At 39.8% G+C, this 15,367-nt stretch overlaps 1 protein-coding gene across 9 annotated transcripts in view; it reads left to right on the forward strand.

The window, feature by feature from the left end:
- Nucleotides 1–15,367, forward strand: part of plekha7b (pleckstrin homology domain containing, family A member 7b) — a 79,021-nt gene that overhangs the window by 58,223 nt on the left and 5,431 nt on the right. For 5 of the 9 annotated variants that reach the window (XM_042221027.1, XM_042221026.1, XM_042221030.1 and 2 more), the window contains 14 exons: nt 1,423–1,506; nt 2,540–2,674; nt 3,418–3,486; nt 6,387–6,458; nt 7,570–7,650; nt 7,737–7,886; nt 9,287–9,388; nt 9,600–9,711; nt 9,904–10,115; nt 11,453–11,644; nt 11,727–11,844; nt 11,939–12,030; nt 12,237–12,455; nt 14,151–14,381. In XM_042221027.1, the coding sequence (XP_042076961.1) occupies nt 1,423–1,506; nt 2,540–2,674; nt 3,418–3,486; nt 6,387–6,458; nt 7,570–7,650; nt 7,737–7,886; nt 9,287–9,388; nt 9,600–9,711; nt 9,904–10,115; nt 11,453–11,644; nt 11,727–11,844; nt 11,939–12,030; nt 12,237–12,455; nt 14,151–14,381 (1,869 nt within the window). The remainder of the gene's footprint in view (nt 1–1,422; nt 1,507–2,539; nt 2,675–3,417; nt 3,487–6,386; nt 6,459–7,569; nt 7,651–7,736; nt 7,887–9,286; nt 9,389–9,599; nt 9,712–9,903; nt 10,116–11,452; nt 11,645–11,726; nt 11,845–11,938; nt 12,031–12,236; nt 12,456–14,150; nt 14,382–15,367) is intronic. The other 4 variants (XM_042221032.1, XM_014336511.2, XM_005931441.3 and 1 more) reach the window with 3 other exon arrangements.

Raw genomic sequence — 15,367 nt, forward strand, 5'->3', positions numbered from 1 at the left:
CAGTAAACAGCAGTGGCCTGTCATTGACATGGGACTGAAGTAAAACTCAGTGTTTCACATGTTCTGAGCCAAATGACAAAGGTCTCATTCTCATGGTAGCTTGTGGATATGAGGTGTCACAACTTGGAGAATGTTGTGAGCTCACAAAGACACCATGGGAAGATCGCGCGAGGAGCATGAGAAGGCTCCGACTTTACAGCGCGCACACTTTGATGCTCATGTGAATCGTTTGCAGATTCACACAGTCCACACCCAGGCCTATTCCACAGGTGGTGTGAGCGCATGCGAGTAAAAGCTCGCTACTCTGCCGTCCCCCCAAAACGTCGTAGCGCTCAGACAGCACCGCCACCGCCGCAGGAGACGGAGCCCAGGAGCACGTCCTGTAATCCACACCCTGCTCTCTCTCCCCACCACACCCTCCACATGTGAAAAAAATCTCCCTCCAAACCATCACCACATTTGCCAACACACACAACCCTCATAACCAACCCGTTGGCCTTACACAAGTAAACAAAGTGTTGCAGATGCTCTGTTTCCCCTATGATTCAACCAAGTGTCAAGACTCTAATTACAACCATAAAATATAGTGACGCGCAATTATGGAAAACCCTCTAGAGGATACATTTTTAACAAAGGTAGCCACAGTGACTATGCTAGGGAGCGATGTTTATGGGAACTAAATTTAGTTGGCACTGAACTTAGTTTTGGTGCACCCAGCATCTCTGAGGCTGATGGTGCTCTCTGGCTGGAGTGCACTTAAGTAATAGCGATCTGTGTGCCTCTGCGGAATATCATTAAGAAGTATGTTTTATTAGCAGCTAATCCAATTTGCCCTGGGCTTCTCAGCACCCTATAAACATCTCTACTGTATCTCAAACATCAGCAGCGGTCTCTTTCTTCTGATCTCGCATTTAAATAAAAAACCTATTATACAGCAAAAAAATTGTGGCATGGGAATCTCAAAGGGAATGGCTTACAGTGCTTCTCTTGCTGGTAGCAAACAAATGTTATTTTAAGAAAGCAGGTTTAGTATAATTTATGTGTAGTTAATTAAATCTCTTGTTGTTTGTGTCCTTTTAAGCTTCTGTGGTGGGCCTGGTTTTCGCTAATTCTGTGTGTTAAGCAAAAACGTCAAATTTTTCCGAGCCCTGTAGCATCTGAAAACTCAGGGCACACCTTGTTTCGGATAAGAGTAGGAGTGATGAAAGCGAGAAAAGGATAGATGGAAAAAATAAATCTGCTGTGTAGTCAAATTTGTTTGCAGACTTGGAGGCAATGGTTTAACTTTGACTTAGTGTGATGAAGTGATCCATATATCACTTTCAACACACTATTGAAGATTATTTAGTAAATCAGATATTCTGTTTGATTTCATTCTATATGATCTGCGTTAACAAGTGAACGAATTGCATTTCTCCACAGAATTCCCAAATAGAGAGGAGGTCCGTGCCAGCCATGGGCTACATCACACACACAGTCAGTGCTCCCAGCTTGCATGGCAAAACGGTATGAGCTTCTATTACATTAATATTACTTACTTGGATCAATATGAAAAATGGACTTTTTATAATATTAACAAAGCGTTATAATAGTCTAGGGAAATGAATCCAGGTAAGAACTGGAAACGTAATTAATGGGGGCCGTCTGTGACATTATCACATGTAGAATTTGTTCCAGTGTTTTTGTTTCTGATAGCATTTCTGTTCAGACAGCACAGCAGGCCGTCCTCACATGACAGTCTTTGTTGTGTAGCTCTAGGTTTTACATTTTCAGGTTTATTAGGACACATTGTGTTAAAGGTACATGAATTATCACGAATTCATTCATGACTTCATGCATGAAAAACAATGAATTCATTAATTAAAGTAAAACCGTGTAAAAATATAACTGTATAAAGAAACTATAGGGGGAAAAGTTACTTATATCCAGAACATAAACATACACAGTTTGCTGTTATGTGTAGAGACAACACTGACTTTGGTCCCTTTTATGCTCAGATGATTCAGATGTTGTTGTTATGTGGTTCAACAAACAACAACAATAAAAACATTCCTCTAAAAATGCCAAGGATTGGACTTAAACTGAGTGAAAAAAGCAAATGTCCACAGAAGCTTTGGAAGAGCTATTGTTCAATACTACTGAAAAAGTCTGGCTTCTTGGAAATAAAATATAAAGAAATGAGGTGTGACTCAAGACTTCTGCACAATACTGAAAATTACAAAAATGAATGTATAAAATATCTGAAATATTTGGGGGCAGGGCCAGTGTTAGATAAGAGTGAGGATGAGGTACTGGTGTTTAACATGTGTTTTTCATAAATGAATTAATGCTATTAATGTGTCCCGTTTTCTATGAATAGGTGACAATTCATGTACCTTTCACATAAAGTGTTACATTATTGGAGGCAGCAGTATACTGGTGTCTCTGCCACACTCCACAGTTACTGCAGCTCAGCCACTTTACTGCCCAGATGATTATGAAATATTTCCTCTCATCCCTCTGTGCTTTCACTGGCCCCTAAACCCGGGCTACGCTACAGCCAGAGGAGCTGACTCTGCTCCTCATTCAGCTTCGGAGGCACCAGGCCAAGATGGCTGGTGCACATAGTCCCAGCAATGCATTCGCTCACCTGCAGCACCACCAGCACAACGGCCTACTAGGCCCCAGCATGCAGGTCAGGGACCCTCATATTTCCCTAATGCAGCCCAGTGCATCCTTTGCCAGTGCATTGTGGTCCCCTGCTCCCCAGCCATTCCCATACATTACTACCCTATCATCGTTACACACTGTGCAGTTTTCTGATTCTGCTTGGATGTCTTGTTCATTTAACCACTTTGACATGACTTGTATTGTATTAACGGTTATATATTATGGATACTCGGAGCCTTGTGTGACTGTTTGTAAACAGGGATATGCCATGTTTGGAGCATGTTGCTTGTGGCCCATGCCTGTATTTTACACTTTGCGTTGTCTCATAGATGTATAACCTTGCACAACCACAATAATGTCTGATTATCAGAAAATTTCTGTGTAGTTGGGAATCAAGCACAATGCTGTAAGAGCAGCAGCGACAACTCCACCCAGTTTTTAGCAACCGACCATTCTCTGGCTATCCTCCACGCTTATGGAGAAATATAAACTCTCTGTCTGACCACATGTCATGCACATGTCTGTGTTCCTCAGTTGTGCATAAGGTCATACATGAGACATTAAACCAGATCAAAACAATTACTTGATTACTTAATTAGAGCTTGACTGTAGATAAAAATACAGAGGTAGAAGTGCACTGTAATTGAGACCAAGTTAATTAAAGTTCTGCTAGTAAATCCCAAATAAAGGCCCTAAGTGTCATCTGATCACGCATTATCCTTTGCAGCTTCATTTCAAATGATTTATCTCTCCATTGCTCATTTAAAGGCTGATGATACTTACATACAACTGAAGAAGGACCTGGAGTATCTAGATCTGAAGGTGGGCCCCAACAAAGTAAATGGCACTTTGTCTTTTTCATCTTCTTCTCCACCTCCCCTCTCTGGACTACAATCTTGTTCTCCTGTCGCTGCCTCCAACATCTGCCTCCCTGTTTCCCTCTTTTCCTTTCTGTCCTCTGTTCTATTTCTGTCCTTTACAATGGAATTAACATTTCTCGAAACTGTCTTCTTATTGCACAAATGATCAATTTAAGGATAAAGAAAAAGATACTTTTCAGTTTTGCTTTGATAAATCCTGAAAATTGTCCAGTGAAACTGGTATAAAGTAATAATGATGCTGAAGTGTTGAAGTGTTTTATTGATGCAGCTCTGCATCAGTAAAAAAAAAAAAGAAAGGAAAAAAGCAAAGTGAGTTGAGGGAAGTCATCTTGTGATACGCAGTACAGCAAATAACTTTTTGCTTTCTGGGTTCAAAAGAGATCAAAAAGAGATCAGTGTGTTTGAAATGCCCACGTCATGTTTTGCTCGAATGTGAGGATGATGTGCATACAAAGTGAAATAGACCATTGTACTGCTTTTTAAATGGAATGTGACGCATTCCAGTAAATTATGCAGGATCTTTACACATGAATCCCTTCATCCGATCATCCATCGTGTGATACTCACCACTGAGATTTTGAATTGCATGCTAATAAGCACCACTAACAGTACTGAATGTCTGTTTGACTTTTTGCTTTTGTTTTATTTGTTAGAGCATAACAGATGGCCTAATTAGGCTCTTTAGGAAATTTTATGTATTAGCAAAGTAAATACGATTTTATATTATAGGCTGAGTCATAGTTTTATTGTGGTAACCGGTGGAAATGGATGAAAATGTGCAGCGGTGTAAGTTTGCTATGGTCTTCAAAAACTCCTACAGATACTTGGTAATGCACTTAATTAGAGCTGGCAAAGGGACAGACTGCAAAAAACATAGTCAAAACTTGTTTATTTTGAGTTGATTTTTGCATAGTTGGTCCTAACTCGTAAGCACCCACGCCTTTTAAACTCAGTGCCCCAAGAATGAAACTGAGACTTTCTTTCAAAAACTCAAAAGTTTCCAAAGCCAAGAAAAAAATATGCTGGTGATCACTGTAATAATTTTCCCAGACTTCATGACGATCTCTCTACAACCACAGAATACATAATAAAACTTTTTCTCACAGACTGTGCAATACCCCCACAAGACTACTAATTGACCGTGACATGTAAAATAAGTGGAATGTCCCTTTAACTGAGTCTCCTATTTGCACTGGTCCATACTGCTGTTCAACGTGTGGTGACCCTAATGTGGGCGATATATGAATAATCAACCTTTTGATCTCTGTAAATTACCGACTCTGATAGAGAAGTGGCTGACAAATCTCTGCGTCATTATCTTGTGAACCTCCGGGTGCGATGCAAAGACCGGCAGTCGCTAGATACCCTGTACTATTAGCCTGATATCAGCAGAGAAAAATATCACAACTATAGTGGAGCTAGTTAAGTCTATACGTTTCTGGAAAATGACAGTTGTTTTTGTTTTGTTTTTGTTTTTTTGTAGTAATTTTGTTGCTACGATGGACTTTAAATTAAACCATATAGATGTCCCTGAAATGCAGACTTTCAGGAATTACATGCATTTTATGCATGGTTCCCCATTTTCACAGGCTAATTAGACAGACTAAAATAATTCTAAACCTAAGCATTGTTTTTAATACTTGGTAACATCAGGCCTGTTCACTCATTATTTCAGTACAAATTAAGCAGACAAAATATCTGGAGCTGATTCTGTGTTGAACTTGGACTTGGCTGCGGTTCACTGGTACTCTCAATATGAGGTCCAGATAAGTTGTTATTGCAGGTAAAGGAGGCCATCATGTCACTGAAAAAGAAAAAGAAATCTATCACAAAGAAAAAACTGAAAATAGTTTCCAAATCTATGATCTGGTACATCCTTAAAAATAAAAAATGAACTGCCCACCTCAGCAACACAAAAAGGTTTGGAAGACACGTTTCCAACGTCCAGTCAAGCAAAAAACACTCTCGACAAGGTGGTTTAAGAGATGCCTTCATGTATATATAGAAGTTTACTGGTTACACACAGAAAAGGAGCCTGCACAGTTCTGCAGAATAAACCGCTGGACAGTAAACCACATGATGTGCCAAAAATGGTGGAGGCAGTGTAATGGCCTGGTAGTGATGGAAGTAGCGGGATGAATTCTGAAGAGTGTCACAATGCAGATGGCAGCATGGTGGTTAGCACGGTTGCCTCACTGCAAGACGTTGCTGGGTTCAAATCCATCACTGGGCTAGGGAGAGGTTTCAGCACCCCTGCTAGATAGGTGGAAGTGAATGGATTGAAAGCAGAAACCAAAGGGTGCTTCAGTGAACCCCTAACCGATCATCTGATTATGTTCACATCACTGGCTACAACTGGTTTTTTTATCCAAATGTTATAAACAATTGGACAAAAACCCCATTGTTCCTCCTGTATCCGAGGGTCCTTTCCAGCACTCTGGCATAGACTTTCCCAGGGAGGCTGAGGAGCATTTTAATAATCAACGCCTTTGTTAGGTCTCCACTTAAAAACGTTCCCATTCAAAACCATGGATGTGAAAAACAAAATCTGAAAAAAACTTTTTTCTCCCATACTGGTTATATTAAGGAGTTGTTTGTTAAGTTACAGTAATAAGCATCCTGTAAATAGCAGCGTAAGAGCTTTAGGGTTTTTCCAAACACAAAGATGTAGAAACTCTATCTGCATAAATGTTTGAACGAAGCTATAATAAGTTTTTTTTTTTTCAATTTTGTATCAGTTTTTTTTTTCTTTTGTTTTCCTCCTTAGTAAACTCGGCTTAACTTGTGTATCAGTCCCATTATCTGTAAACTAGAAATATGTATCAGTTTTTTATTTTGTCATTCGTTCAACTTTAGGTTACTGGACGTGACAGTTTAAAGAAAGAAAGACCATCAAGGCCTGTGAAAATAGCAGAAAGTGATGCTGATGTAAGTAAATCATTCTGTTCTCAGGATTTACAAAAACAGTCAGATAAGCACCCTGTTTATCCTTCTCTGTTTTTCCCCTCTAAGATCTCTGTTTCCGACTTCTGACAATCCACTACAGAGAAGCAGCTGACTTTAGTCTGACTTTACTGTGTGTTTTAGTGTGGTTTGCCTGCGTGTGTGTTCTTAAGTTGTGGTAAACAGAGGCTGTAGAGGGAAGGGAACGTATTTGCGTTGCAACACTGTGGGGACACCCATCCATGCAGCACAGTGAGGGCCTGAGAGTATCGACCACAGCTTTTATTTTCCTCCCTGCAATTTAAAGGGAAAAATACATGTAATGGGAGTTTTAGATGTTGAGCTGTTAAATTTTTCAGTTTGATTTCCCAGATTCTGCTTTCCTCATTCTTTGTTTTCTGCTGAATAGAGGTAAATAAGATGGATGTCCTGGCTTTTCATCATTAGCATTGTTCCACTTTAACAATTTATAAGAAATTGCCAGTAAATTTATCGGAACAATGAATATTTCATGCAATTAAAAACAACAATATGTGGCAGCGAAAATAAAAACAGCTTAATTATTAATTGAACAGAATGATAAATAGATCTGAGAAGAAAAAAACACTGTTTGAGAAAGACTGTGAACTAGGCAGTCTTATGTTGTTTTCATAAACACATAACCCATTTCTGGGAAAACAAATCTGTCACTCTCTGTAAACACGGCTTTCTCCAAAAGTGAATTGAAAATATGGATTCTTGATTATGATTACTCATAATGGGTATTACCAGAGCTCACCCCCAAACTAGATAGTATAGAGGCTTTTGATATCTGGCAGTGCACCGATGAGAGGAATTCCTTTGAGCTTTTTACACAGATGAGCCGTATTGACAGACTGAGACGATCAATTTGTCTTATCTGGGTGCATTGTGGAATAGAGTTGAACAAAGGCAAGAATGGAAAAGTTTAACGGTGTTGCAAACAGAAGCCGTATCTAAAAATCTCAGGCACTGTTTTATCTCTTTATTTTCTGTCTACACTCTGCCGTATTATCAGAAGCGATAGGAAGAACTGAGTTTTCCTCCATTCTCACTGTTTCAATATGTTTTCTTTTAGGTGAAATTAAGTCGACTGTGTGAACAAGACAAGATTCTACAGGAGCTAGAGGCCCGGATACGCACTCTGAAAGAGGACAAGGTTTGAGTTGTATATATTTGTTTGTATTCTTGTGTGGTCTATGAAGGCTTACGTGTTTATGACAATGTTATCGTCCCCTGGTGTAGGACAAGTTAGAATCTGTGCTGGATGTTTCCCACCAGCAGATGGAGGACTACAGAGATCAGCCAGCTCATGCTGAGAAAATTGCCTATCAGCAGAAATTACTACAAGAGGACGTGGTCCATATCAGGGCTGAAATATCTCAAGTATCCACAGTAAGACCCGGGATTTGCAAGTCCATTGTGCTTATGACAAAAACTACAGCCTCCTTCTTCAGTGAAACTGGCTCAGACTTTTTCATCCAACTCTCATTTCTTCATATTCTCCTATGAAAATGTGAAATAGGTGCACTGATTTATTGAAGCATGTGCAAACATGTACATATGTGGAAATATAGAGTTTGCACAATTTTAAAAATTTTGAAAGTCAATATTTGGTATGACCACTGTTCAACACAGTCTGAACTCTCTTAGGAACGATATCTTTCTTCTTGAAGGACATAGGTCAAAGGTCAAAGGTCTTCTTTGGCTGTTGGATCCCTTTTGTTCCGTTCCGTGTTCAGATGATCCCACAGTCTTTCAGTAATGTTGATTTCTGGGCTCTGGGGAGACCAATCCGTGACCGATAGTGTTCTTTTGTGTGATTTTTATATCTGTATGCTTTTGCTACACTCGCAGTGTGTTTGGCATCATTGCCGTGCAAAACAAATGACAGCTACCCTTCCAGTGAGACCATTTCAGGCTTCAGTGAACAGGAGATGGTACAGCAGAAGGACCAGATGTATGTTTCATGTCCTGTGTCGGGTCTTTGATTTGTTTTCTAGATTATTTTCTTAAGAGCACGGCTTTCAGATATTATTCATCTGCTATAGATAGGTCTTTTTTGCCCTACCACTTCTTCTTCTTTTGTTCTCTACTACTTATTTCCTCTCATTGTTTAAGGAAACCCTGTACACCATTTTTGAGATAAAATGAGTTTTCGGCTAGTACCGTTTTTTGAAAAACCTTGCTTTGACATTTGACACTGATGTTTTGGCAGGTAAGGGATCAAACTACTCAGGCTCTTACAGTAAGCACATGCTACTAAAGAAATGTTTTATTGGTTGAAAACAAGATGTTCGCTTCTATTTTTAGTTGTTCCTTTTTTATGGTTTCTGCAACTGGCACAATGTTTCAGGATGACTGTCACTATCAAAATGAGTGCTTAGGGACAAACCTACGGCTACAAAGAAATGAGTAGATTTCTCAGCCACTCAGAAAAAAAAAATATTTGGTCAAAAAGTTCACTGATATTCAAAATATTTAGTGTTGAAATGAAAATTACAAGTTTCAAAAGAACATTCACAAATAAACCGCAAGATTACATGAAAGCAAACAAATGTGTCTTTGGCTTAAAGACATTTCCAGGCATTGGTTGTAGTCTGTCAGTGCACACTGCAATTTAAAAAAAAAAGAAGAAGTGATAAATCATAAAAATCACCACTTAACACACCTGGTCTTAACTGCAGCTCACATACACGCCACTAAAACAGCTTTTTATTCACAAGCTAAGTACAGTGTGTGAACACTGTTTTTTTGGCATTGTAACACAGAGCGTGATGTGTTTTGTTCTTTAGGAGATGGAAAATGCATGGAATGAGTACAGCCAGCTTGAGAGGGACGTGGACTGGCTGAAGTCGGCCCTGCAGGGACAGATGAGCCGCTGTGATCTTTCTCAGGTCTGTGGCTCAGTGATCTCAATTAACTCCCACAAGCAGTCGCTCGCTTTGAATGGGAATGAGCTAAATACTGCTGATGTCATATACTCAGACAAAGCAAAGAACTGGTTCAGAGGATCGTGTGTTGGATTCTAATTAAAATCTGTAAAATATGAAAATGTGTCTGTATGCGTCTGTGTGTGTGTGTGGTTCTGTGTTTCTATGTGAGCAGCAAGAGAAGGTCCAGATCAGAAAGGAGCTTTGGAGGATTGAGGATGTTATCGCAGGTCTCAGCAGCAGTAAAGCCAACTACAAAGTCACCATCTCCTCTGTTACCAACCCAGGTGAGGCAAGCGCTATAGGTTCCATGTCTACAAAGCAAATCGCTGTGGACCTGCGACTGTATCTTCTCATTAAAGCCTGCAGTCATATTTTTGTTACCAATCCCTTGAATGTTTCCCATAGGAAACTAAAAGTGCTGTCTTTACAGCATGTGTGTATTATTGTCATGTGATCATGCGCATCATATTCCCCAGAGAGGAAATTTGTGCCTTCGGTGTCAGTGTCATCAGTGCCTTCTGTGTCTGGGAGCGCGTCTGCTATGGAGATGAGATTGTCCCAGCAGCAGCAGCAGCAGCAGCAGCACAGCCCCCACCTCAGTCCCAGTAGCCACACCCCCACCCTTTCCTCTAGCCTCAGCCAGCAGCCATTACACCATTCTACAGCTGTCATCAGTGGGCCTAAGTGGGTAAGTGAGTAAACTTAAGCTGGTTTGTGTTGGTTTGTTTAATCATGTGCTCTCTGCAATTGTGTGTTCAGCTTTGGTTGGTTAAATACACAGAAGTGCATTTTGCAGTCTGTGATTTTCAACTTCCCTTTTTTCTAGTTGGAGGTTTTCAACAAGCCATTAGCACTTTCCTTAAAATGAGTCTATTTACCCCTGTTGATCAATGAACTGAATGAAGTGTCAGGAAATAGAGAAATGTGAAATAATGTCCAAAAGTCCAAGAAAAAAAGTGAATATTTACCTTATTTGGCCACTAATTAGCCAAGTAATAAATGTAAGTAAACATTTTTGCTGGTGCTCATGCATCTTTGCATAAAACAAACTGAGTGAGTTAAGAAGATGACATTCAGTTCACTTTTATAGAGCTTATACTATGTATAATGACAATAAAGGCTTTCAATTCAATTCAAGTACGCCCAGCTGGAATGGAACAAGAAAAATGCAGTTAGGGCTGTAACCTCAGTGTTTGGTGTTTTTGAATAATTTGTTGTAAGATAAGCTAAGATGTAATTTTCTCAATTTGCTTTTTAAATTGTGCAAGACAAATGTATAAAAGTAACACTGAGCCCCGTTTAATCAACATTACAAGATAAACTAAGATATATTACATTTGTGACAAAATTTCCAAAACTGTTAAAAACTATTATATTTAATCTAATTATAGTTATCCAAACTGTGCATAACATCACAGGTGTTGTCTGTAGTGTTACTGGAATCTTAAAGAAAAATTGCCACGTGCTTATGTTGCAATCATATAACAATTTTGAAAATTGCTGCTTACCAAATTGTGACCAAATGCAAACTTTGTATTATGGTTTAGGCTTGAAGTCTGTGGATTTGGTCAGTTTTCCCTGGTTTCCTTCCACAGTCGAAAAAAAATTCTAGGTTAGGTTAATTTTTTTGAATCTGTTCCCTGAGTCCAAGGTGTACTGCCTCCCTCACCTAATCTCAGCTGGAATAAGCTGCAGTGACACTAGCTGGATAAGCAGTCAAGAAAATTGATGGATTATTAAGTGCAGAAAAATAATTAATGTGTATTTCAAAGTTTAAACGTTTTGGAAATGTATTATCTTTGTCATTAATCCTGCTTTGTTTATACCAATGTGTGATGGAAGTCAAAGTGTAACAGCATTTCTATGACTGTATACTGTGTAATCTGTGTCATGGCCACTGTCATCAGGCTCTACAGTCTATAGAGTTACTTGCTCAGGAACTCTTCATCTTGGTATTCGGGGTCCTTGCAAGGCTAGAGTCCTTCTTCAGTTGTTTTCAGTGGTTCACATTTATTCTGTGCGCAGAATGAGGAAGATGTGCCTCCCAGACCTCCTCTACCTCAGCTCTACAGTCCCGATGAGCATCCCCCCGCTGTGCCTCCCTTGCCCCGGGAGACAACAGTCATCAGACACACCTCTGTACGTGGCCTCAAACGTCAGTCAGACGAACGTAAAAGGGACCGAGAGACTGGGCAGTACACAAACGGGGACGGCAAGGTACGCAGAGCTTGTGTGTATTGCTGTGTTTGCATTTTTAATGTCATGTTGTTTCTAATTTAAATCCACTCGTATATGTCAGGTGGAACTCAGGCCTTTCCTGAGTGATCCAGAACTCATGGGAGCTGGTGATGGCTCCAGTCACATTAGTGTTGTAACACCTGGGCATGACGGAGGTTACAAGACATTACCGAGCAGAGGTACATAGACAACAGTCAGTTCATCCCGCCAAAATGCTTTAGAATATTGTTTAAGATGAGAACAGACTTCTAATATCTGTGGTCTTCCCCTCAGGAACAGGCGGATCTTCACTTAGGTTAAATCAGTCTTCGAGCATCTCCTCATACGTTACCCTCCGAAGAGCAACGTCAGCAGTGGGCATAAAGGTGGGGGTAACAACAGAGTGCACATGTCACTCCAACCCCAGATTATATTCATTTATAATATTAATAAGACTTAATCAAGCATTTTAAAAGCAATTTAACAGCACTGTATAATTAAAAAAATGCTATTTTAGTCATATTTCCACCAGTCTAAAGTCTGCCATGTGTTTGCTCTTGTTATCATCTTTCTCTCTTCCCACTCGTCTCAGGAGAGACCAAAAAGTGCCTTGGAGCGTCTGTACGCTGTGGACCCGGCGCAGCAGCAGCAGAGGGGGAAGATGAGTGCTGATGAGCAGCTGGAGAGGATGAAGAGGCACCAGAAGGCTCTCGTCCGCCAGCGCAAACGCACCCTGAGTCACGGAGACCGCCACGCCGCTTCGTCGTCACGCACGTCATCCTCACGCCCACTTTCAGCAGACTTGGGATCAGTATGTTACTAGAGCAGCATCACACGTCACACTCTCACGCACGACGACAACCAAACTGAGAGTGGCGGTCTACAGCAGTAATGCATGCCTGTGTTGAGTGCAGTGGGTCTCGTCTCTGCTTCTCTTGTTACCAAGTTTATATTAAACTATTAAGTTAGTGCGGTATGGCATTTCACTGTGTGGCTCTATCTCTGCTTATTCAGCACGTGTTGTTTTCAGGCTTCAGTAGGTCTTTTTCGCCAAAGTCATTTGGCCTAAAGAACCCATTCAGTTGAGTTGCAGACTTGGATCCCTTTAAGAAAAAAATATTATGACTTAGGAGGAGAATGTGGTCTCCAAGTGCCTTTCTGGTGTGCTTGTCCTAAATGCGTTTCGGTAAAAAAGACCTATACAGATAAGGAGATACGTTTCTGGTCTACAACAAACTGCAGCATTAAAAGTAGCACACATATATAACTGTTTAAGTGTTCATTATGAGGTGCAGATAATAACATTTACATTAAATAGTAATGATTTTGTTTTCTTTTTCAAAATCTTTACAAGATGAGATCTTGGCTATAAAACATATAACATATTAATGACCTCAGTCACTGCATTTCTCCCTTTTCTCTGCTATGGATTCTAACTTTGCTTTATCCATCACTTCTCACCCTTCCTCACTGACCTGTTCATTTTTCTTTCACATCAACACTATCCTACCACATTGATTTCTAACCCGTTGAAGTGTTTTGTGCTGTCACATAGCAGCCGTCTTGTCTCTCCTCGTGTAGATATTAAAGCCAGCTCTTCCATGTGTCCATGCTGTTGCTGTCCATATATGTGTGTCTGCATGTGTGCGTGTGTGTGTGTGAGGCAGAGAGAAGGAAAGTGCCTACTTATATTCTACTGACCAAAACATTTACGTACTGAGCATTACATTCTTAAGCCCACTCTTGTCAATGTCATCGCACCATTTTTCTCACCTGATTTTTTTTTTGTTTGTTTTAAATTTAAATGAAGATAAAACTGAAATCATATGTTTTATAGATTGGGACCAACTCTTGTCCCATTTAACACTTTTCCTGCACAATGCTGATGTACTGATACTAACAGCACATTACATATCGCAACATACAGTGAGTTAGGTGATTGCATCATGTGCTCAGTGTTTTATCTGCTAATTACTGTTGGCTAGAGGAATCCTTCCTTTTACAAATGTGACTGCAAAAAATAAAAAATATTTTCTAAAGAAGTCATTGGCATGTTTTTTTTTTAATTTATTGCATTTTTTTCTGTAAACATGTATAACTTTCTTATGTTTGTTGAATTTGTCATCAGTTTGAGTGAAGTGCTGTGTTCTTGTCACACTTGTAGAGTTCTAGCATGCTGTGTTTTGAGATCTTTCATATCAGCATGCATACTCATTTATGCATGTGCCCTCTTTTTTTTTACCTTTTCACACTTGTACACACACACACACACACACACACACACACACACACACACACACACACACATTTGGACATTGTACATTGCAAGTAAAAACCCTCTGCAATCTTTAATATCATGTTAGGAATAGGACGAGCATGTGTGCCATGAATATAACCACGAAGGCAAGTGAAAGAAGTTTCACTTTTTCTTTTAGTCAAGAAAACTTGGTGGCAGCACCCTGTCCTTTGTTTCACAGTCTACATTTTTCCTGTGTGCGTTGTCCAGTGGAAGAGAGAGCAGGAGTTTGACCTGCAGTTACTCGAGAGGGCGGTTCAGGGGGAGGAGGCTCAGGGAGTTAGGAGTGTCCAGGGGGAGGAAAGACCTCCCGAGCACAAAGAGAGACCCCGCTCGCATTCGGATGAATGGCTGACCTTCCGCTCCATGGCCACAACCCCCCCTCCCACCCATGAGGTTGACCTGGAACCTCTGGACTATGACCTGGACCTTAACAAAGAGGTATTTTTTTTTCATTTTTTAAAAATAAGAAATACAGCTGACTAGGAAAAATGTCAACATAGGAATAACATGAAAGGGGGAAAACAGTGCACTGAACGTTAAAAAGGAGGCTACTCACCCCAAAAAGGAGTTTTTCTTTTATAAAATGAATACTGAAAGTGAATAAAAAGAAATATTTACAGAAGGAATATTTAAAATGATGGGAGGCGCCACAACCAAGCCCTTTTTTTAATATTCTCATGGATTGGATTTCGTGGATTGTGCTGCTGATCTTTAAATTCTCAGATGACATTTTTTTTCTGTTTGTTTACTTTTTCTCGGTATTTCTCTCCAATTTTTGAGGAAAATAAAATAAACTTGATTTTAAAAATACCTAACTGTATCAAATGGGACACAACAGATTTCCAATCAATAAATGTCACTCGTCTTTTTTTGCTGATTGGCTGGTAGAAGTCAATACTGGTCGATACTGATGTTCCACTGATATTTTGATGAATCCCTAAAAGGCATATACTGAAAGGTTTTATCATGTTTAAAGAATATGTTAAAATGAGCAACAGATAAACAGCACCTGCACCAGCAAACGTGGCACATAATTAATAATTTCCTACACAATGCTGTCCTGAGGCAGCCTGATTAGACTGGCTGACAAACTTGCTGCTGAAATTATGGAAAAAGCATCAGAAAGTATTGCAGCACTGTTTCTACATAGGTATTGAAGAAATGAGCTATAGGCTGGATGCTGGCGGTATAAAGTATGCATTAGTATGCGACAGATAAACGTCATTGTGTGAAGCTATACAAGTGCTGAAACTTTCTGCCTGTACTAAAATGAAAATAGCATTTTAAAGATACTTCAGGGCACATCTCTGCATATTTAGTCTCCATATTTTATTACAGTTTGTCCTATGCTTATTTGATCATTTTCAGGATTACAAATCTTCAACTTGCGTAGTGAACTCGTATATCATTTTTGACCTCACAGT

This window comes from Haplochromis burtoni, unplaced genomic scaffold, assembly GCF_018398535.1.
Source record: "Haplochromis burtoni strain Fernald_Lab_line unplaced genomic scaffold, NCSU_Asbu1 Contig_59, whole genome shotgun sequence".
In the NCBI taxonomy this organism is placed as follows: Eukaryota; Metazoa; Chordata; class Actinopteri; order Cichliformes; family Cichlidae; genus Haplochromis; species Haplochromis burtoni.